The 24,529-nt window shown below is 47.3% G+C and overlaps 1 protein-coding gene across 1 annotated transcript in view; it reads right to left on the reverse strand.

Annotated features, from left to right (window-relative positions):
* Positions 1 to 19,819, reverse strand: part of elapor2b (endosome-lysosome associated apoptosis and autophagy regulator family member 2b) — a 119,962-nt gene extending 100,143 nt beyond the window's left edge. Inside the window, exon 1 of the mRNA XM_070897061.1 lies at positions 19,676 to 19,819. Coding sequence (XP_070753162.1) covers positions 19,676 to 19,783 — 108 coding nt within the window. The 5' untranslated portion in view covers positions 19,784 to 19,819. The remainder of the gene's footprint in view (positions 1 to 19,675) is intronic.
* Positions 19,820 to 24,529: the final 4,710 nt, after the last annotated feature.

Below are 24,529 nucleotides of genomic sequence, written 5' to 3' on the forward strand. Positions count from 1 at the left end.
GAGAGCAGAAATTCCTCCGCATCTCCGTCTTAAATGGGCAACCCCTTATTCCCCCACGAGGGGAAACATCCTCTCTGTATCCACCTTGTCAAGCCCCCTCAGAATCTTATACGTTTCAATAAGATCACCTCTCATTCTTCTAAACTCCAATGTGTACATGCCCAACCTACTCAACCTTTCCTCATAAGAGAACCCCCTCATCTCAGGAACCAACCGAGTGAACCTTCTCTGAAATGTCTCCAATGCAAGTATATCCCTCCTTAAATACGGAGACCAAAACTGTACACAGTACTCCAGGTGTGGCCTCACCAACGCCCTGTACAGTTGTTACACAAATTCCTTACTTTTATACTCCATCCCCCTTGCAATAAAGGCCAACATTCCATTTCCTAATTACTTGCTGTACCTGCATACTAACCTTTTGTGTTTCATATACAAGGACCCCCAGGTCCCTCGGTACTGCAGCATTCTGTAGTCTCTCCTCATTTAAATAATAATTTGCTTTTCGATCCTTACTACTAAACTCTGTGTCCTCCTCACAAGTTGCTTTCCCATCTATCTTTGCATCGTCAGCAAATTTGGTTGCAATACACTCGGTCCCTTCATCCAAGTCATTAGTATAGATTATAAATATTTGAGGCTCCAGCACTGATCCCTGTGACACCCCACTAATGACATCCCGACTCTCTGTTTTACAGTACCTACACACTGATCAGTTTAATTTTGTTTTATGCAGAATTTACATAAAAATTCTACTGGACGCTTTTATCAAAGCACATTATACGAGGCAGGAACAGTGAAACTGAGAACATAGCCATAACACCTTAAGCGCTTAAGCCGACAAGTAACATAATCCACAGGACAACTGCATTGCAAGAAGGTAACTAACTGCGGAAGGTTTCCAAGCATGTGATACACTAGTTGAACTTTGTATCACTGGTGAAGCTGCTCCAGTTCTCCACAAACATTTCAGTAAATTGAACATAATGGGAAAGACTTTAGTGTAGCAGCAGTCTCTAACACTGCCTGCCATTAGACTTGCCCCTGCACTCTTCAAAGAAAAACTTGCATCTCTATAGCGCCTTTCACAACCGCCGGACGTCTCAAAGCGCTTTACAGCCAATAAAGTACTTTTGGAATGTAGTCACTGTTGTAATGTAATAAACGCGGCAGTGAATTTGCACACAGCAAGCCCCGACAAACAGCAAAGTGATAACGACCAGGTAATCTGTTTTAATGATGTTGACTGAGGGATAAATATTGGCCCCAGGACACCGGGGATAACTCCCCTGCTCTTCTTCAAAATAGTGTCATGGGATCTTTTACATCCGCCTGAGAGAGCAGACAGGGCCTCAGTTTAACGTCTCATCCGAAAGACGACACCTCCAAGAGTGTGGCACTCCCTTAGTACTGCCCCTCCGACAGTGCGGTGCTCCCTCAGTACTGCCCCTCTGACAGTACAGCGCTCCCTCAGTACTGCCCCTCCGACAGTGCGGCGCTCCCTCAGTACTGCCCCTCCAACAGTACGGCGCTCCTTCAATACTGCCACTCCGACAGCACGGCACTCCCTCAGTACTGCCCCTCCGACAGTGCGGCACTCCCTCAGCACTCCCCTGGGAGTGTCAGCCTGGATTTGTGTGCTCAAGTCTCTGGAGTGGGACTTGAACCCACAACCTTCTGACTCAGAGGCGAGAGTGTGACCCACTGAGCCACGGCTGATACTTCAAAAATAAATTGCCCAATAGTGACTGACGGCGTGAGCTGATAAGCAAGCAGCGAGGGGACCCGAGTGAGCAGGTCAAGCAACGGGGCATCTCCTTAACCAATCATATTGAAGGATTGGAAGGACTGAGAAGGAGGGTGAATCGAAGGAAAATAATTCAACGTTAAATCAGGCAGAGAAAGAAAAATAAAGAGAGGAAAAGAAAGAGACAGAAAAGAAAAAAATATATAATGTTACATTTATAAAATCTCCCGAAAAGTTCAAAACCTAAAGGAATGAGACTCCACACGATAAACAATTCACTTTTTGTGCAAGAGAGGTTGATGGGCTGTCGTTAACATCGTTACAAAGGTGCTTGTTCTGTTAATTACCAGGCTTAACTTTCTGTGACGAGATTAACGGGTACTTGATGTGCAAACTTAAACACAGCAACTTCATGAACATGACGGGGAGATTCAGGGCGAGCTACCATTTATGTGAAGCTCGCGGCGGAGCGGCGTAAATCAGCAATTTGTGGTGATTGGCAGCTCAGATATCTGTCCCTCGCCACAAGTCACTGGAGGAACTATGCATTAGTAACAATGCGAGTCGTTCACACATCGATATTTTATCAGCAGATTCTGGGCCATTGTATGATTTGAGTTAGAAACATAGAAACATAGAAAATAGGTGCAGGAGTAGGCCATTCGGCCCTTCGAGCCTGCACCGCCATTCAATATGATCATGGCTGATCATTCACCTCAGTACCCCTTTCCTGCTTTCTCTCCATACCCCTTGATCCTTTTAGCCATAAGGGCCATATCCAACTCCCTCTTGAATATATCTAAAGAATTGGCCTCAACAACTCTCTGCGGTGGGGAATTCCACAGGTTAACAACTCTCTGAGTGAAGAAGTTTCTCCTCATCTCGGTCCTAAATGGCTTGCCCCTTATCCTTAGACTGTGACCCCTGGTTCTGGACTTCCCCAACATCGGGAACATTCTTCCTGCATCTAACCTGTCCAGTCCCATCAGAATTTTAAATGTTGTATTCATTCTGAAAAAAAAATAGGATTCTAAAAAATGTTTTAAAATGATTCTGATTTAAAAAAAATTAAGGCCATAAGGGTGGAAATTTGGTCGGGCCTCTATAGCAGCGTTAATCCAGGCGGGGCGGTAAAGTTCGCACCGGGAAATGGTTTGCGACTCCTGGAGACTCAAACCATTTCACCCGCTGGGCCCTGAGAGTGGGGCAGGGCGCGAAGGGAGGCGTTCCACACCTGCCTCAGGGCACTAGGCCGGCTGAGCAAGGGAAAATCCTGAGCTAAAGAACCCACCTCGGAGCACTCTGAGAGAGGCTTCCCTGTGGGGAAAAATAATCAGCAAAGAAAACAGCTAAAATTCCTTACTGATGCCATATCAACATAAATCGCAAAAATAGAAAAATAAAGAAACTGTCACACTTACCTCAGGTCGACATTCCTTACCCTCACTGGGACCGCTACAGCTCGGACCGCCAGCTTTCCCAGGCGGTCCCACTAGGGGGCGCTGCGGGGCGCTGCGGGGCAAATTTCAAAAGGGTGTCGCAACCAGGGGTGTTGCACACCGACTCGCCTCTCCCGGGCGGTAATGCTCCGCGTCCCCCCGGCAAAACCCGGCACCGAATGTCCCGGTGGGGCGCTGGAAACTTCCAGCCCGGAAATGCTTCCCGCCGCCATTACCCCCCCCCCCCCCCGGGGCGCAAACAGAGGGGGCAACATACCGAAAATCCAGCCCATAATGTTTAGATACAGGGATGATTTTTCTTTGTGCAATCGTGAAGGCTCTAGCAGTATCTCACTAAGATTTAAATCACAATCCACCCACAAATTAACGGCTATCGCTTTATGACCTGGTGAATTCAGTGACCACATTCAACACTTCCTTCAAAAAGAAACATCCGATTCTGCGGGTAAATAATCCGTTTCTTTAGAGCCAAGGGATCACGGAAATCAGTGAGGGTTACTTTGGTGATGGGGGTTTTGGATCTTGTTGCAGAGTTTTATCGTTCAACAGCCCACCCACCGTTCCCTAAACTAACCACATGTTTACCCTCTGAACGCTACATCTTCTCACTTTCTTCCCCTGCAGTGGGCACGGACTTGGAGATTAACAATTATCTGTGTTACTTGGTTAGCTGTCGCCTAATACTACACACCGCATTAAACTTGCAGGTAGACCCAGCTCTTAACCACTTAATTTCTTTCGAGAAGGTAGCCAGTTGAGTGTTAAAAGACACAGTCAAACAACAACTTGTAATTATATAGCACCTTTAACATAGTGAAATGTCCCACGGCGCTTCACAGGAGTATTATAAGAACAAAAAAATTGACACCAAGACACATAAGGAGAAATTAGGGCACCTGATCAAAAGCTTGGTCAAAGAGGTAGGTTTTAAGGAGCGTCTTAAAGGAGGAAAAAGAGGGGGAGAGGTTTAGGGAGGGAGTTCCAGAGCTTGGGGCCCAGGCAACTGAAGGCACGGCCACCGATGGTGGAGAGATTATAATCAGGGATGCTCAGGAGGGCAGAATTAGAGGAGCACAGAGATCTTGGGATTGTGGGGCTGGAGGAGATTACAGAGATAGGGAGGGGTGAGGACCATGGAGGGATTTGAAAACCAGGATGAGAATGTTGAAATCGAGGTTTTACTTAACCGGGAACCAATGTAGGTCAGCGAGCACAATGTGATGGGTGAGCGGGACTTGGCGCAAGTTAGGACACAGGCAGTTAGCACAGGGTGATGGGTCAGCGGGATTTGATGCGAGTTAGGACACGGTCAGTGAGCACTGGGATGGTAGCTCAACGAGCACAGAGGGAGATGGGTCAGCAAGCGCGGGGGGGGGGGAGGGGTGATTGGTCAGCGGGTACAGGGGGTGATGGGTCAGCGGGCACAGGGGGCGGATGGGTGAGTGGGCACAGGGGGCGATGGGTGAGTGGGCACAGGGGGCGATGGGTGAGTGGGCACAGGGGGCGATGGGTGAGTGGGCACAGGGGGCGGATGGGTGCGTGGGCACAGGGGGTGATGGGTCAGCAGGCACAGGGGGCGATGGGTGAACGGGGCTCAGTGTGAGAACAAAAAACAAATAGACCCATTTGTAGCTTTAGGGAAAACAACCACAATTAGTCAATTGAACGCATTCAACAAACGCAGTCTTGAATCTGATGTTAAATTGTGATGAAATTCATATAAACAAAAAATACTGATGCTGTACTGAACAGCAGATCTCATATCTCATAGGCAGTCCCTCGTATCGAGGATGACTTGCTTCCACGCCAAAAAGGGATGAGTTCACAGGTGTTTCAATGAAGGACCTAATATTCCGGATCCCGAACTACATCCTGAAGGGTGGAAGATGCCTGTGGGTGGATTTGTTTAATGTGGGGTGACCGTTGCACACCAGCCACCACACGGGCTTGACAGAGCGAGGTCTTGGTCCAGTGGCAAGGGTTAACCGGGACGACTGGAGACCTGCTCTGCTGCACGGACCCAGTGCGCACACATATCGCAGTGTGGGCTGGTCTGTACTGCCCCTGGGCCCTCGCCTCTCCTGGGCCCCGGTCACTTCCCTCTACGGACACTCGCCGCTCCTTCGCCCCTCCTGCTGTGCCTGCCCGCACTGCAATCAGTGACCTGGCTTCACAGCCATCGCCCTCCTGCAGCAGCACGCCCTGCTCCCTGCAGTGGTATACCGCTGCACGCTGCTCCCTGCAGTGGTATACTGCCGCACGCTGCTCCCTGCAGTGGTATACTGCCGCACGCTGCTCCCTGCAGTGGTATACCGCCGCACGCTGCTCCCTGCAGTGGTATACCGCCGCACGCTGCTCCCTGCAGTGGTATACCGCCACGCGCTGCTCCCTGCAGTGGTATACCGCCACGCGCTGCTCCCTGCAGTGGTATACCGCCGCACGCTGCTCCCTGCAGTGGTATACCGCCGCACGCTGCTCCCTGCAGTGGTATACCGCCGCACGCTGCTCCCTGCAGTGGTATACCGCCGCACGCTGCTCCCTGCAGTGGTATACCGCCGCACGCTGCTCCCTGCAGTGGTATACCGCCGCACGCTGCTCCCTGCAGTGGTATACCGCCGCACGCTGCTCCCTGCAGTGGTATACCGCACGCTGCTCCCTGCAGTGGTATACCGCCGCGCGCTGCTCCCTGCAGTGGTATACCGCCGCGCGCTGCTCCCTGCAGTGGTATACCGCCGCGCGCTGCTCCCTGCAGTGGTATACCGCCGCACGCTGCTCCCTGCAGTGGTATACCGCCGCACGCTGCTCCCTGCAGTGGTATACCGCCGCACGCTGCTCCCTGCAGTGGTATACCGCCGCACGCTGCTCCCTGCAGTGGTATACCGCCGCGCGCTGCTCCCTGCAGTGGTATACCGCCGCACGCTGCTCCCTGCAGTGGTATACTGCCGCACGCTGCTCCCTGCAGTGGTATACCGCACGCTGCTCCCTGCAGTGGTATACCGCCACACGCTGCTCCCTGCAGTGGTATACCGCCGCGCGCTGCTCCCTCCAATGGTCCCGGCATCTAAAGTGCAACTGAGGGCGAACGGCAGATATCAATATAACACTCCATTCTACTCACACCTGAAAAACACAGCGCTTGGTATTCACACTAATTCATCTCATTAACACCGCTGGTTTCTCAAGAACACAGGCAACCAGCTTCCTTTGACGTAAACAGTCACCTGCTCGTGAACCCTTGGTTGGAATACGTTATAAAGAAAACATTACAGGTTTCACAATTTGTGATTTCAGATGAAGTTGTGCAATTTACATATCAATTGAATTTCAAAAGGAGCAAAGGCCCAACCTACTCAACCTTTCCTCATAAGTCAACCCCCGCATCCCCGGAATCAACCAAGTGAACCTTCTCTGAACAGCCTCCAATACAAATATATCCTTTCTTAAATACAGAGACCAAAACTGTACGCAGTACTCCAGGTGTGGCCTCACCAATACCCTGTACAGTTGTAGCAGGACTTCTCTGCTTTTATACTCTATCCCCCTTGCAATAAAGGCCAACATTCCATTTGCCTTCCTGATTACTTGCTGTACCTGCATACTAACGTTTTGTGTTTCATGCACAAGGACCCCCAAGTCCCTCTGTACTGCAGCACTTTGCAATTTTTCTCCATTTAAATTATAAATTGCTTTTCTATTTTCTCTGCCAAAGTGGATAACCTCACATTTGCCATCTGCCAAATTTTTGCCCATTCACTTAGACTGTCTATATTCCTTTGCAGATTTGTTTGTATCCTCACAATTTGCTTTCCCACCCATCTTTGTATCATCAGCAAACTTTTCTACATTACACTCGGTCCCTTCATCCAAATCATGATTAAGAAGTTTGAAGATGACACTAAAATTGGCTGTGTGGTTGATAATGAAGAGGAAAGTCAAGGGCTGCAGGAGGATATCAATCTACTGGTCAGGTGGGCAGAGCAGTGGCAAATGGAACTTAATTCAGAGAAATGTGAGGTGATGCACTTTGGGAGGGCTAATAAGGAAAGGGTATACACATTAAGCGGTAGGCCACTTAATAGTGTAGATGAACAAAGGGACCTTGGAGTGCTTGTCCACAGATCCCTGAAAGTAGCAGGCCAGGTGGATAAGGTGGTTAAGAAGGCATAGGGAATGCTTGCCTTTATTGGCCGAGGCATAGAATACAAGAGCAGGGAGGTTATGCTTAAATTGTATAATACTTTGGTTAGGCCACAGCTGGAGTACGGCGTGCAGTTCTGGTTCCCGTATTATAGGAAGTACGTGATTGCACTAGAGAGGGTGCAGAGGGGATTTATGAGGATGCTGCCTGGAATGGAGAATCTTAGCTATGAGGACAGATTGGATAGGTTGGGTTTGTTCTCATTGGAACAGAGGAATCTGAGGGGAGACCTCATTGAGGTGTACAAAATATTGAGGGGCCTGGACATAGTGGATAGTAAGGGCCTATTTTCATGGGTAGAGGGGTCTATTACGAGGGGGCATAGTTTAAGATGGTTGGTGGAAGGTTTAGAGGGGATTTGAGGGATGCTTCTTTACGCAGAGGGTTGTGGGGATCTGGAACTCGCTGCCTGGAAGAGTGGTGGATGCAGAAACCCTCACCACATTTAAGAGATGCTTGGATGGGCACTTAAAGTTCAGTAACCTGCAGGGTTACGGACCTAGAGCTGGTAATTGGGATTAGACTGGATGACCTTTTGTTGGACGGTGCAGATATAATGGTAAGTACTGCAGGGAATCGAATACGGCCAGGGTGATCTCCTGGACTAGTTTCGATCGCCTGGATGGGTCGGAGTTGAATTTTCCCAGATTTTTTTCTCCCTAAATTGGCCTGGGTTTTTATCTGGTTTTTCCCTTTCCCAGGGGATCACATGGTTCCGGTAGGGTTGGAGTGTAAAATGTTTCAGTATAAGAGGTATCGCAGTTGTGTGGGGTGGACTGGTTGGGCTGGGTGCACTTTGCCTTTCCGTCATTGTTCATAGGTTTATATGTAACCTTTAGGGCTGCTGACCGAGGGCCGTGCGGCTCTTTGTCGGTCGGCGTGGAAACAATGGGCTGAACTGGCCTCCTTCTGCGCTGTAAATTTCTATGTTTCTATGTTGCTATTGATATAGATTATAAATAGTTGAGGACCCAGCACTGATCCCTGCAGCACCCCATTAGTTGCTGTTTGCCAACCGGAATATTACCCATTTATCCCGACTCTCTGTTTTCTGTTAGTTAGCCAATCCTCTATCCATGCTAATGTATTACCCCCAACCCCGTGAGCTTTTATCTTGTGCAGTAACCTTTTGTGTGGCACCTTATTGAATGCCTTCCAAATACACCACATCCACTGGTTCCCCCTTATCCAACCTGCTCATTACATCCTCAAAGAACTCCAACAAATTTGTCAAACATGGGGAGTCTGGTTTGCCGCACGCTCCTTCCGCTGCCTGCGCTTGGTTTCTGCATGCTCTCGGCAATGAGACTCGAGGTGCTCAGCGCCCTCCCGGATGCTCTTCCTCCACTTAGGGCGGTCTTTGGCCAGGTCTGTGCAAGATCCTGCAAATCCCCTGGGAGGACAGACACACCAACATCAGTGTTCTCGATCAGGCCAACGTCCTCAGCATCGAAGCACTGACCACACTCGACCAGCTCCGCTGGGCGAGTCACATTGTTCGCATGCCTGACACAAGACTCCCAAAACAAGCGCTTTACTCGGAACTCCTACACGACAAACGAGCTCTAGGTGGGCAGAGGAAACGTTTCAAGGACACCCTCAAAGCCTCCCTGATAAAGTGCAACATCCCCACCGGCACCTAATAGCGGAAAGGAGGTGGAGGAAGAAATATATAAACAAATGTGTGAAATGAGTGAAGGACAGAATAATAGTCATGGGAGGTTTCAACAACTCCCAAATAAACTGGACAGAAGAGGCAGCGAAAGGGGTAGCAAGAAGGAGATTTTACACCGTGTGCAGGACTCCTTTCGTACCCAGGATGTAAAAAGACCAACATGAGGGAGAGTACTGCTGGATCGAGTATTGGGAAATCCACCAGAACAGAGGAGAAATAAGTGGAGGGGATTGAGAAGGACACAAGACAAAGCCAAAAATAATAAACTGGAAAAAGCTGATTTTAAGGGGATGAGAATGGAACTGGGGAAATTAAACTGGAAAAACATACTGACAAACAGTGAAATAGAACAGCAGTGGGAAATATTCAAATGGTGATCAAAAGGGCCCCGGAGAAATATAGTCCAGTAAAGAGCAAGAACAAACTAGCCATTAATGACCCACCATGGATGAAAGAAAGACATGAATTTATATAGCGCCTTTCACAACCACCAGACGTCCCAAAGCGCTTTACAACCAATGAATTACTTTTGGAGTGTAGTCACTGTTGTAATGTGAGAAACGCAGCAGCCAATTTGTGCACAGCAAGCTCCCACACACAGCAATGTGATAATGACCGGATCATCTGTTTTTTTGTTATGTTGATTGAGGAATAAATATTGGCCCAGGACACTGGGGATAACTTCCCTGCTCTTCTTCGAAATAGTGCCATGGGATCTTTTACTTCCACCTGAGAGCAGACGGGGCCTCGGGTTAATGTCCCATCTGACAGTGCTGCACTGCCACACCAACAGTGCTGTACTCCCTCAGTACTGCCCCTCCGACAGTGCAGCACTCCCTCAGTACTGCCCCTCCGACAGTGCATCACTTCCTCAGTACTGCCCCTCTGACAGTGCTGCACTCCCTCAGTACTGACTCCCTCAGTACTGCCCCTCCAACAGTGCTGCATTCCCTCAGTACTGCCCCTCTGACAGTGCTGCATTCCCTCAGTACTGCCCCTCCTACAGTGTGGCACTCCCTCAGTACTGCCCCTCCGACAGTGCTGCACTCCCTCAGTACTGCCCCTCCAACAGTGCGGCGCTCCCTCAGCACTGCACTGGAGTGTCAGCCTAGATTTTTGTGCGCAAGTCCCTGGAGTGGGACTTAAACCCACAACCTTCTGACTCAGAGGCGAGAGTGCTGCCCATTGAGCCACAGCTGTCATGAATAAAGGGCAAAATAGAAACTAAAGAAAAAGGCATACGCTAAGTACAGAGACAACAAAGGAGTGGATGACAAGAGAGAATACAAAGACGTTAGTAAATAAGTTTAAAAAAACAATTAAGAAGGCAAAGAGAAAATACTAAATTAAATTTCAAGGAATACAAAAAGAAAGAGTCAACTATTCTGCAGACACAAACATAACAAAAGAAATTCAGGGTAGAGATCGGGCCACCATACACGATAAACTCACAGGTAATGACAGCAAAATGGCAGAAATATTAAATAATTACTTTGCCTCGCTATTTACCAGAGAGACAAACATGGTGGGCATGACATTCGAAGAGATCAAAAAAGATATAGACAATAAAGATGGAAATGGGGAGATAATTGATATACTAATCAAACTTAGAGAGGATAAAACCCCTGGTCTAGATGGATTGCACCCGTACATATTAAAAGAAGTTATGGAAGAGATAACAGAGACACGATTACAGATACATATAAAAAGTCATTCGAAAAAGGAATAGTGTCAGAAGACTGGAGGTCAGCTAATTTGATTCCTAAATATAAAAAAGGGAGATAGCACATGTCCAGGGAACGTTAGACTAATTAGCTTAATGCCTGTGGTAGAAACATAGAAACATAGAAAATAGGTGCAGGAGTAGGCCATTCAGCCCTTCTAGCCTGCACCACCATTCAATGAGTTCATGGTAGGAAAGGTAATGGAATCTTTACTCAAAGATGTAAACAGAAAAACATCTAGAAACTGAAAATAATAGAGTCGTCAGCACAGATTTCAAAAAAGGTCATGCTTGACCAAGCTTATTGAATTCTTTGATGAAGTAACATAAAGGGCAGATAAGAGTAATGGAGCAGATGTAATATATTTGCATTTCCAAAAAGCCTTCGATAAGATACCACATAGTAGGCTCGTGACTAATGTTAGAACACAGGAGACAAGTAGCAGAATGGAGAGCAAGTTGGCTACAAAACAGAAAGCAGAAAGTAAGGGTTAAAGATAGTTACTCAGCTTGGCAAAAGGTGGGAAACGTTGATCCCCAGGATCGGTGCTGGGGCCACTGTTGTTTACTGTTTACATAAACGATTTGGACTCAGGAACCAGCAGTACAAGTTGGGGGGGGGTGGGGGAGCAGTTGTAGTTAATACAGAGGAGGACTTCAACAAAATACAGGAAGACATTACTAAGCTTGCAGATTAGAGGGATAGAACTGAAAAGCAGAGAAGTTATGTTAAAGTTGCATGGAACCTTGGTTAGACCACACTTGGAGCACTGTGCACAGTTCTGGCCATATTATAAAGAGGATATAAAGGCACTGGAGAAGGTGCAAACAGGTTTGATAGAATGATATCAGAGCGGAGAGGTTTTCGCGATCAGGAAAGGCTGAACAGGTTGGGGCTCTTTTCTCTTGAGGTCAGAGAGGATACACATGCTTTACTATTTAACTCCTAAAAATCTTGTGTACTATCTTATCAGAGGCAAGTCTCATTTATTCCTCTGAATGCAGCACCAATGGGAGTACAGCCAAGCTGATGTGGGTAGACCTAAATAGAAAATCAATATGAATTGAACAGAATTCTGCTGTAATAATCTGTTGAAATGCATTTTAGTATTTGTACTGAAGCAGACGCTTCTGGCAACAGAGCAATATTACTTCAAGGTTAGAAAGTCCCATATCTATTCATTTGTTGATTTAATTGCCATTTTTGATTAACTGGCTGGATAATCTTGTGGCTGAAGACAAGCGTATCAGCAGCGAACCAATTCATGTGTTTCTGGAGCCAGGTGAGCTTTCCCACATGGTGTAAACATGTTCGAAGTGTGAGAAAGTTCCAGCGAAATCTTCAGACACAGAACACATACATCCAGGTGGTATATTCTCACCCCAGCGATGCTAGAAGGATATTTGTTAACTTGCCAAAATCTTCACTTGGAAACAAACTGAAAGAGAGAGTGAGAAAGAGAGAGCGAAAGAAAGAGAGAGCGAGAGAGATGGAGAGAGAAAGAGAGAGAGAAAGAGAGAGAGAGAGAAAGAAAGAGAGAGAGAGAGAAAGAGAGAGAGAGAGAAAGAGAGAGAGAGAGAAAGAGAGAGAGAAAGGAGAGAGAAAGGAGAGAGAAAGGAGAGAGAAAGAGAGAGAGAGAAAGAGAGAGAAAGAAAGAGAGAGAAAGAAAGAAAGAGAAAGAAAGAGAAAGAGAGAGAAAGAGAGAGAACAAGAGAGAGAGAGAGAACGAGAGAGAACGAGAGAACGAGAGAACGAGAGAGAGAGAGAGAGAGAAAGAGAGAGAGAGAAAGAGAGAGAGAGAAAGAGAGAGAGAGAAAGAGAAAGAGAGAGAGAGAACAAGAGAGAGAGAGAGAAAAAGAGAGAGAGAACGAGAGAGAGAGAGAATGAGAGAACAAGAGAGAGAGAATGAGAGAGAGAGAACGAGAGAGAGAATAAGAGAGAGAGAGAGAAAGAAAGAGAGAACGAGAGAGAGAGAAAGAGAGAGAGAGAGAGAGAGAAAGAGAAAGCAAGAGAGAGAGAAAGAGAGAGTGAAAGAGAGTGAGAAAGAGAGAAAGAGAGAGTGAGAAAGAGATAGAGGGGGGAAGGGGGAGGAAGGAAGGAAGGAAGGAAGGGAAGAAAGGAAGGAAGGACTTGCATTTATATAGCGTCTTTCACGATCACTGGACGTCCCAAAGCGCTTTACAGCCAATGAAGTACTTTTTGAAGTGTAGTCATTGTTGTAATGTGGGAAACACAGCAGCCAATTTGCGCACAGCAAGCTCCCACAAACAGCAATGTGATAATGACCAGACAATCTGTTTTAGTGATGTTGATTGAGGGATAAATATTGGCCCCAGGACACCGGGGATAACTCCCCTGCTCTTCTTCAAAATAGTGCCATGGGATCTTTTACGTCCACCTGAAGGGGAAGAAGGGGTCTCGGTTTAATGTCTCATCTGATTTTTGAATTTTAGTAACCCGAGGCTTTAAGCACACTGGAAATTTCCAGGGGATAATGGGGTTTTATAATTATTTAAACGTAATTGCTATTCCCCTAATTGGAGTGTTATATTGCTTACTGCAGTATCAAAACAAGGCGAAGGGCAGTTCAGAACTCTTTTTCTTAAAAATTACTCTGCGGTGATGGTAAGATACTGCACAAGATAAAAGTTCACGGGGTTGGGGGTAATATATCAGCACAGATAGAGGATTGGCTAACTAACAGAGAACAGAAAGTCGGGATAAATGGTTCATTCTCTGGTTGGCAACCAGTAACTAGTGGGGTGCCACAGGGATCAGTGCTGGGGCCCCAACTATTTACAATCTATATTAACGACTTGGAAGAAGGGACTGAGTGTAACGTAGCCAAGTTTGCTGACGATACAAAGATGGGAGGAAAAGCAATGTGTGAGGAGAACATACAAAATCTGTAGAAGGACATAGACAGGCTAAGTGAGTGGGCAAAAATTTGGCAGATGGAGTATAATGTCGGAAAGTGTGAGGTCATGCACTTTGGCAGAAAAAAATCAAAGAGCAGGTTATTATTTAAATGAAGAAAGATTGCAAAGTTCTGCAGTACAGCGGGACCTGGGGGTACTTGTACATGAAACACAAAAGGATAGTATGCAGGTACAGCAAGTGATCAGGAAGGCCAATGGTATCTTGGCCTTTATTGCAAAGGGGATGGAGTATAAAAGCAGGGAAGTCTTGCTACAGTTATACAGGGTATTGGTGAGGCCACACCTGGAGTACTGCGTGCAGTTTTGGTTTCCATATTTATGAAAGGATAGACTTGCTTTGGAGGCAGTTCAGAGAAGGTTCACTAGGTTGATTCCGGGAATGAGGAGGTTGACTTATGAGGAAAGGTTGAGTAGGTTGGGCCTCTACTCATTGGAATTCAGAAGAATGAGAGGCGGTTTTATCGAAATGTATAAGATTATGAGGGGGCTTGACAAGGTGGAGGCAGAGAGGATGTTTCCACTGATGGGGGAGACTAAAACTAGAGGGCATGATCTTAGAATAAAGGGCCGCCCATTTAAAACAGAGATGAGGAGAAATGTCTTCTCTCAGAGGGTTGTAAATCTGTGGAATTTTCTGCCTCAGAGAGCTGTGGAAGCTGGGACATTGAATGGATTTAAGACAGAAATAGACAGTTTCTTTTAAATGATAAGGGGGTAAGGGGTTATGGGGAGCGGGCGGGGAAGTGGAGCTGAGTCCATGATCAGATCAGCCATGATCTTATTGAATGGCGGAGCAGGTTCGAGGGGCCGTATTTCTTATGTTCTTATGTAATATTATTTCCAATAAAGGCTATCTCCATGATTCAGTTATTTTGACTGCAGTTAAACACTGATCGCGATGGAATGTTCAAACAGTGCAAATAATCGTGCTGAGTGGGAGCTTTTCATAAACTGCATCTTGTTTGAAGGCAAACATTTTCAATCAGGGTGTGGAGGAAGTTTGTTACTAAGAGACAGACAGCATTTGTTATAAACATTCTTTCTGCCTCCCAACAGGCAGCACAAGAATCCCAATTCACATCAACAAAATCACACCAATAAAAAGCAGCCCAGTAATCTGCTTGATCTCAATGACATCCTCAGGAGATGAAGAAGTATTATGGCAGGCACTGCTCCCTTTCTGCAGAAGCAATGTGCAATATTTCAGAATCTCGTGGCAAAGGGCTAATTCTATTTATAGGCAGTGTGCAACCAGGAACTGATCTGCTTGCAAATCCTTTGATTGATTAAAGCCATCACCTTTTATGCTTTCAGAGATATTAACAAAGTTGGTTTATTTCATTTCCACCCATCCCTAAACTGCCACTCAATGCATCAGCCGGGGCTCAGTGGGCAGCACTCACTCTCGCCTCGGAGGTTGTGGGTTCAAGTCCCACTCCAGAGACTTGAGCATATAAATCTAGGTTGACACTCCCAGTACAGTGCTGAGGGAGTGCCGCACTGTTGGAGGTGTCATCTTTCGGATGAGACGTTATACCAAGATCCAGTCTGCCCTCTCAGGTGGGTGTAAAAGATCCCATGGCACTATTTCAAAGAAGAGCAGGGGAGTTATCCCCGGTGTCCTGGGGCCAATATTTATCCCTCAATCAACATCACTAAAAAATAGCTGATCTGGTCATTATCACATTGCTGTTTGTGGGAGCGTGCTGTGCACAAATTGGCTGCCGCGTTTCCCACATTACAGAAAGTACTTCATTGGCTGTAAAGTTCTTTGGGACGACCAGTGGTCATGAAAGGCGCTATATAAATGCAAGTCTTTCTTTTCCAATAGGCAAAAGTTTGTAGGGTTTTTTTCTTCACTTTACCAAAATTACCAAAGAACTATTATTTTAAAGACTGGTGTCCAAAAGAAGACCTTCACTATTGTTGAATAATGTTTTTTGCTTTCAAAGTCTAATTTATAATTGCCCCTCTTTTCGCCACAGCAGCCTCACCCCTGCAATGCTCCAACCTTGTAGGCTGGTTTAAATCTTGTTTCGACAGTCACACAGCAGCACTGCTGGCACCTGTGGACCCATCCCACATCCCTGCAGTACGGTGGCTGAGGTGGAGGAGACATAAACAATACAAGGTACAAGATTGGAAAGATGAAAATGAAACAACAACAACAGTAAAGCAAATGGAATGTTGGCCTTTATTGCAAGGGGGATGGAGTATAAAAGCAGAGAAGTCCTGCTACAACTGTACAGGGTATTGGTAAGGCCACACCTGGAGTACTGCGTACAGTTTTGGGCTCTGTATTTAAGGAAGGATATACTTGCATTGGAGGCTGTTCAGAAAAGGTTCACTACGTTGATCCCGGGGATGAGGGGGTTGACTTATGAGGATAGGTTGAGTAGGTTGGGCCTCTACTCATTGGAGTTCAGAAGAATGAGGAGTAATCTTATCGAAACATATACGATAATGAGGGGGCTCGACAAGGTGGATGCAGAGAGGATATTTCCACTCATAGGGGAAACTAAAACTAGGGGACATAGTCTTAAATAAGGGTCCGCCCATTTTAAACTGAGATGAGGAGGAATTCCTTCTCTCAGAGGGTTGTAAATCTGTGGAATTCCCTGCCCCAGAGAGCTGTGGAGGCTGGGTCATTGAATATATTTAAGGTGGAGATAGACAGATTTTTGAGCGATAAGGGAGTAAAGGGTTATGGGGAGCGGGCGGGGAAGTGGAGCTGAGTCCATGATCAGATCAGCCATGATCTTATTGAATGGCGGAGCAGGCTCGAGGGGCCGACTCCTGCTCCTATTTCTTATACAACTTGCATTTATATAGTGCCTTTAACATAGTTAAACATCCCAAGGCGCTTCACAGCAGGGTTGTAATGCGTGACACCGAGCCACATAAGGAGAAATTAGGGCAGGTGAAAGAGGGAGGTTTTAAGGAGCGTCTTAAAGGAGGAAAGAGAGGTAGAGAGGCAGAAAGGTTTAGGGAGGGAGTTCCAGAGCTTGGGGCCCAGGCAGCTAATGGTGGAGTGGTTGAAGTCAGGGATGCTCAAGAGGGCAGAATTAGAGGAGCGCAGACATCTTGGGGGCGGGGGGGGGTTGTGGGGCCGGAGGAGATTACAGAGATAGGGAGAGGTGAGGCCATGGGGGGATTTGAAAACAAGGATGAGAATTTTAAAAGTAGGGGGGGAAAGTTTGGAATGCATCACATGTTGTCTATGCTGCAGTGAAAGCGTTTCCAGGGGTCAATATGGCAGCTGTGGAAATTCTCAGTGCAGGGCATTCATTACTAATCCAAAAATTAAGCCTAAGCAAAAGTAGAATAAAACCATTTCAATATGAGGCAGGTTTGTGTCCTCTAATTCTACCCTCTGGAGTATCCCTGACTATAATCGCTCAACCATTGGTGGCCATGCCTTGAGCTGCCTGGGCCCCAAGCTTTTGGTCACCTGCGCTAATTTCTATTTATGTGGCTCGGTGTCAAATTTTTTATCTCATAATATTCCTGTGAAGCGTCTTGGGACGTTTCACTACGTTAAAGGCGCTATATAAATAAATGTTGTTGTTTGATATATTGTGCAAGATTAAACTGTAAACAAGTACTGTAATATTACTTAGCAAACTGTACAGTGGAATCTCCATTATTCACCATAATTAACCAAACCATCCCCTTCCCCAACACATTAATCCTCAATGCTGGTCTTATATCTAACATACAGTAATACCTTAAGCGCACTAACAAAAGAAAATGATGAAACACAAATGAAAAAGCTGGTCTGCAATAAGGCCATGTCTTACACAAGGTTTTATCCTCTTAAAATTCTGCTGAATAATAGAAGTGTGGATAATGTCGGTTCCACTGAACAGAGTGTTTTGTATATTAACCCTGTACGTTGACAGACAGAAGAGGACATGAATGTTGGTTTGACAAGGGGGGTAATTCACCAGTACTCGACGTGTAATGGCGACAGTCATCACAAAAAAAGGACCGTTTTTGTAAACAAACACGATGCCATGACGAATCACAATGAGACGTGATATCACTTTCACACGACACTCTAACCCAAATGACACATTCGGCCCATGAGGCCCTTACATCTCATTTTTTCACAAAGACACTGTTCTTTTTATCACATCAAGTTTGCTTCAATTAAAATCCTGAGTGAGGACACTAATGCGGAGCGGAATGTTGAGATCAACTGAGACTGAGACGAGTTCAAAACGAGTAAAAATCATGCCTACAAATACAGACCACATCTTTCTCAATGTCACAATCTGACAATATTTTTAAGGCAGTGGCCACTGTCATTTTTTCCCCCTCTGAAACTGAAGTTGTTTTATGATACAACAATTTTGATTCTCTCCCACAAATAATCCTGACTGTGACCTTTCTTTAAATGCTGAACCATTAAAGAAAATGACTGCAGCTTAGCTCATTTTTAGGTTGATGGTTTAAACAAATATGAGCGTGATTTTCTTTGCTGTGTTCACTGAGTCACATAGTTAAGCACACAGAAATCTATCCTGGGCAAGGAGCACAGACAAAATGGATGTGCAGTCCCACACATCAAACACCAACACTCTTTTCTTCCCCACAAGACAATGAGAGCAGGAGTGCACCTATGTCCAGAGCCAGATGTATTTCTCCTCCCAACCCTCTTATTAATCAATAGGTGCAAATGCTGACACATGCATTATACAGGAGGCGGTCATTCCACCATTTGTGTTCACTTAAAGGAGCAGTGTACCCATGATAAAGCCGTCTGCATTAAACTAGTGCCTTATCACTGGGTTACAGTGTCCTGTCATTGTTGCATTCATCTGTGCAATCTCCCATTGCATGTGCTTCATTTTAGATAATGCAAAGTAAATAAATGCTCATCGGAAAATTGCCTTGCAGTGGATAACAGCAGAGTTCTGCATAAGATCATGGCAGTGATACAGCTGGATGCTCAGAGCAGGTTGTTCCTGCTTTCTACAGAAACTCAACTTCCAGAAAAACTTCTCAAAACTGCTCCTCCCATAATGCTGCAAGCACAGTCCCTTCTTTCTCTGATAAACCAAAATGCAGTGCAGTCGTAGCTTCTGAAGGTGAACTCATTTAAAACCTGCGCACTTTCCAGATTGATCCTCAATTATTTACAGATCCAAACAGTGTCAAATTATTTACAGATCCATGCATGCCTTTAAAACACACACACAGACAGGCACAAAACATTCGAACAGCCATAGGGTCACAGGCAGACTGTCATGTGCTGTCATCTGTGGCATAAACTGACACTGAACCATGTCGTCATGGCCACTTATGGTCATTTAACAGATAGATCACATCGCAGACCAGTCTGCAATTCTGCTTTGTGGCCTTAGCCTGCTCACTGGTGTGCACCGAAAATGTTTATCAGGAAAACTGCTGGGACAATAAAGGCAGGGCTGAGCTGGGAGTGACGGCAGAGAGCTCAATCCCTGGCCAGGCGCACAGATTATTTGTGACCCACAGATTCTGGGAGCATTGGGCAGGAGGAAGACATATCTCCAGCGACCAATGTAATTATGTTTTTTTTTAAAAAGCAAATGCAATCATGCACTGCCTCTCGCCATGAAACAACAACTCGTTCACTCATCCTTCAGGGGGCAACGACAGAAAATGTACAGGTTTACCCCAAACCCGACAGCTTGAATGGCCAGGCAGTGAGCTGGACAATGCAAAAAAACAACAGATTTCATCTCAGGCTCAGCAGGCCACTGGCACTGTGGCACAAAAGCATTTAAACAGGCATTCGTGGTTAAATGCAATAAAACCGAGAGATGGGAACAGCGAACGGTGCTGCTGCCTGCAGAGGGAGGGAAGGGCATTAATTCTGTGCAAACAATACATCCAGAAACATCAGAGCAAGCCAGGTCCCGCAGCCCGGCGATGCTCAGGGACTTACCTCGGTGCAGGCGGGCAGAGCGGCGAGCGCAGCGCTAACCCGCAACATCAGCCCCAGCACAGCGCCGGCTCCGGGCGCTACCAGTGTCCGCTGGCCGCTGCGTCCCATCGCAGCCCCGGCTCCCTCCTGATGCTCCGCTCCGCTCCTCACTCACTCACTCACTGGACCAACCCCGCTCCCTCCCTCTCCCTCCTCCGCTACACCCAGCCTGCGCGTGCCCGCTCCGGGGACCAGCTGGCAGGGCACGCGCTCGCCTCACCCCCCCCCCCCCCCCCCCCGCCAGGCTCGTGCCCGGCAGCGGGCATGCGCGCCTATCATCCTGCATTCACCACTGTGTGCATGTGCGTTGTGGGGTAGTGTATGTCTCTGTTGTGGGGTAGAGTGTGTGTGTGTTGTGGGGTAGGGTGTGTATGTGTGTGTTGTGGGGTAGTGTGTGTGTGTTGTGGGGTAGGGTGTGTATGTGTGTGTTGTGGGGTAGTGTGTGTGTGTGTGTTGTGGGGTAGGGTATGTATGTTGTGGGGTAGAGTGTGTGTGTGTTGTGGGGTAGGGTGTGTATGTGTGTGTTGTGGGGTAGGGTATGTGTGTGTGTTGTGGGGTAGGGTGTGTCTCTGTTGTGGGGTAGAGTGTGTGTGTGTTGTGGGGTAGGGTGTGTATGTGTGCGTTGTGGGGTAGTGTGTGTGTGTTGTGGGGTAGGGTGTGTATGTGTGTGTTGTGGGGTAGTGTGTGTGTGTTGTGGGGTAGGGTGTATGTGTGTGTTGTGGGGTAGGGTATGTATGTTGTGGGGTAGGGTGTGTGTGTTGGGTAGGGTGTGTGTGTGTTGTGGGGTAGGGTATGTGTGTGTGTTGTGGGGTAGTGTATGTCTCTGTTGTGGGGTAGAGTGTGTGTGTGTTGTGGGGTAGGGTGTGTATGTGTGCGTTGTGGGGTAGTGTATGTCTCTGTTGTGGGGTAGAGTGTGTGTGTGTTGTGGGGTAGGGTGTGTGTGTGTTGTGGGGTAGGGTGTGTGTGTTGTGGGGTAGGGTGTATGTGTGTGTTGTGGGGTAGGGTATGTATGTTGTGGGGTAGGGTGTGTGTGTTGGGTAGGGTGTGTATGTTGTGGGTTAGTGTGTATGTTGTGGGGTAGAGTGTATGTGGCGTGGGGTAGGGTGTGTATGTGTGTTGTGGGGTAGGGTGTGTATGTTGTGGGGTAGGGTGTATGTGTGTGCTGGGTAATGTATGTGTGCTCTGGGACAGAGTGCCTGTATGTGCTGTGTATTTCACACTGGTGTGTGTGTGTGTCTGCCCAGGGAAGCAGTTGAGGCTAGCTCATTGAATGTATTCAAGTTACAGATAGATTTTTAACTAATAAGGGAATTAAGGGTTATGGGGAGCGGGCGGGTAAGTGGAGCTGAGTCCACGGCCAGATCAGCCATGATCTTGTTGAATGGCGGAGCAGGCTCGAGGGGCTAGATGGCCGACTCCTGTTCCTAATTCTTATGTTCTTATGTTCTTATGTGTGTGCCTTTTTTAAATGTGTGCTCTGTGCTCACAATCAGATGGAACAGATTCCAAATGTGCTTCACTTTAAAATCCAGGCTCATCGTCACCCTGTGGTCGGGGTCACTCAGTGGGCAGCACACTTGTCTTTGGGTCAGAAGTTTATGAATTCAAGTCCCAGTCCAGATACTTGAGCACAAAAGTCGAGGCTGGCACTCCCAATGCAGTGCTGAAGGAGCGCTGCACTTACGAAAGTGCCATTTTTCAGATGAGATGTTAAACCGAGGTGGACATAAAAGATCCCATGGCACTATTTCGAAGAAGAACAGGGGAGTTATCCCCAGTGTCCTGGGGCCAATATTTATCCCTCAATCAACATCACTAAAACAAAACAGATTATCTGGTCATTATCACATTGCTGTCTGTGGGAGCTTGCTGTGCGCAAATTGGCTGCTGCGTTTCCCACATTACAACAGTGACTACATTTCAAAAGTACTTCATTGGCTGTAAAACACTTTGGGATGTCTGGTTGTGATGGTGGCTGTGAAAGGTGCTATAGAAATGCAAGTCTTTCGTTGTGTGTCTTCCTGCATACCCATTCTTTCCCAGGACATCTAATCCCTAACCCTAACCCTAACTCTAGGTCTTACACACTTGAGGAATAAATCATTAGGAGCTATACAGTTCAGCCGTGACCATTAAAGTGATGTTCTGCACTAATATTTTTGAATAATCCAATAATTTATAGTCAGCAATAACGGAACAAAGTGGAAATATTGTGCTAAATATTGAATGAAACAATCTGTGAATGAGTTAAGAGGAATGCATTTTATTTTTGAGAAAGAACTTTGGAAGCAAAACTATAAAATACCAGTTAGCTTGCCAACAATTCACCATGTAATGTTTTATTCTATCAGACTTCAGCTCTTTGGGTTTTTCCTGGCCCCACACTTCCTGTGTCCAAGGAGAGAAATAAGCTTCCTCCCAGCCCAGACCCCCACCACCACTGCTCCTCAGCCAGCTACTAAAGGCAGGCAGCAGTCTTCTTCTTAGGCAGTCCCCCGGAGCCAAGGATGACTTGCATCCACAATATCATGGGTTCTGAGGTGCCTAATGAGTCCTACGCGGGACCTACAGTCTCTGTCACAGGTGGGGCAGACGGTGGTTGGAGGAACGGGTGGGTGAGGGGCTTGGGTTGTCGTGCGCTCCTTCCGCTGCTTGCGCTTGGCTTCCGCGTGCTCCCTTAAGGTGTTCAGTGCCTTCTCGAATGCTTCTCCTCCAATTGGTCTTGGGGCAGGGCTTCCCAAGAATCAATGAGGATGTAACATTTTTTCAAGGAGATTTTGAGGACGTCCTTGAAGCATTTTCTCTGTCAACCTGGAAATCGCTTGCCGTGATGTAGCTTGGAGCAGAGTGTTTGTTTCAGGAGTCTAGTATCGGACATGTGGCCCGTCCATTGGATCTGATCGAGTGTGGTCAATGCCTCGATGCTGGGGATGTTGGCCTGAGAGAGAACGCTGATGTTGGTGCGCCTATCCTGCCAATGGATTTGCAGGATCTTGCAGAGGCAGCGGTAGTGGTACTTCTCCGGTGCTTTGAGATGCCTGCTATACATAGTCCATTCTCTGAAGCATATAGGAGCTTGGTGGTGGATTGAGATCTTGGTCTTCAAACACTCTTTTCCTCAAACGGCTTAAAGCTGCACTGGCACACTGGAGGCGGTGTTAGATTTCGTCATCAATGTCCGCCCTCGCTGACAGAAGGCTCCCAAGGTATGGAAAGTGGTCCACGCTGTCCACGGTCTCGTCCTGGATCTTGATAATCACACTAAAGGCTTTGCTACTAAAGGCAGGCAGCAGTAATGATTCTCCATCTGTAACTCGCGTTTCCCTGCGTCCAATCGCGTGTGAATTTTCGCTGGTGCTCCGAACCCAAGCACATCACTTCTATTCAAGAACATAAGAAATAGGAGCAGGGGTAAGTCACCTGGCCCCTCGAGCCTGCTCCGCCATTCAATAAGATCATGGCTGATCTGATCATGGGCTCAGCTCCACTTCCCCGCCCGCTCTCCATAAACCTTCACTCCCTTATTGTTCAAAAATCTGTCTATCTCCGCCTTAAATATATTCAATGACCCAGCCTCCACAGCTCTCTGGGGCAGAGAATTCCACAGATTTACAACCCTCTGAGAGAAGAAAATTCCTCCTCATCTCAGTTCTAAATGGGCGGCCCCTTATTCTTAAAGACTTACCTTTTTGACCAAGCTTTTGGTCACCTGTCCTAATATCTCTTTATGTGGCTCAGTGTCAAAGTTTCGTCTGGTAACGCTCCTGTGAAGCGCCTTGGGGGATTTTACTACGTTAAAGGGGCTACATAAATACAAGTTGTTGTTGTTTGGAAATGGTGTGTAGCCTGCATTCAGTACTTTCTCACAGGACAGCACCTTAGATTGGTCCTACAGTGTTACTGGCCAGATTATCTGTTCTTTAATGATGTTGGTTGAGGGATAAATATTGACCAAGACAGGGATCAGGGAGTATTTATACAGAACTGCCTATGGAATTCTGGAATGTCAGCCAAGATTTGAGCACAAAAATCTAGGTTGACACTGCAGTGCAGTACTGAGGGAGTGCTGCACTGTCAGAGTGGCAGTACTGAGAGAATGCTGCACATGTCGGAGGGGCAGTACTGAGGGAGTGCCGCACTGTCGGAGGGGAAGTGTTGAGGGAGCGCTGCACTGTCGGAGGGGCAGTACTGAGGGAGTGCCGCACTGTCGGAGGGGCAGTACTGAAGGAGCGCCGCACTGTCGGAGGGGCAGTGCTGAGGGAGTGCTGCACTGTTGGAGGGGCAGTACTGAGGGAGCGCCGCACTGTCGGAGGGGCAGTACTGAGGGAGCGCCGCACTGTCGGAGGGGCAGTACTGAGGGAGCACTGCACTGTCGGAGGGGCAGTACTGAGGGAGTGCCGCACTGTCGGAGGGGCAGTACTGAGGGAGCGCCGCACTGTCGGAGGGGCAGTGCTGAGGGGGTGCTGCACTGTCGGAGGGGCAGTGTTGAGGGAGTGCTGCAAAGTTGGAGGGGCAGTACTGAGGGAGTGCTGCACTGCCAGAGGGGCAGTGTTGAGGGAGTGCTGCACTGTCGGAGGGGCAGTGCTGAGGGAGCGCTGCACTGTCGGAGGGGCAGTGCTGAGGGAGTGCTGCACTGTCAGAGGTGTCGTCTTTCAGATGAGACGTTAAACCAAGGCCCCGTCTGCTCTCTCGAGTGGACGTAAAATATCCCATGGCACTATTTCGTAGAAGAGCAGGAGGAGTTCTCCCCGGTGTCCTGGGGCTTATATTTATTCCTCAATCAACATCACTAAAACAGATTTTCTGGTTATAATC

This window comes from Pristiophorus japonicus, chromosome 13 (genome assembly GCF_044704955.1).
Source record: "Pristiophorus japonicus isolate sPriJap1 chromosome 13, sPriJap1.hap1, whole genome shotgun sequence".
Lineage (NCBI taxonomy): Eukaryota > Metazoa > Chordata > Chondrichthyes > Pristiophoridae > Pristiophorus > Pristiophorus japonicus.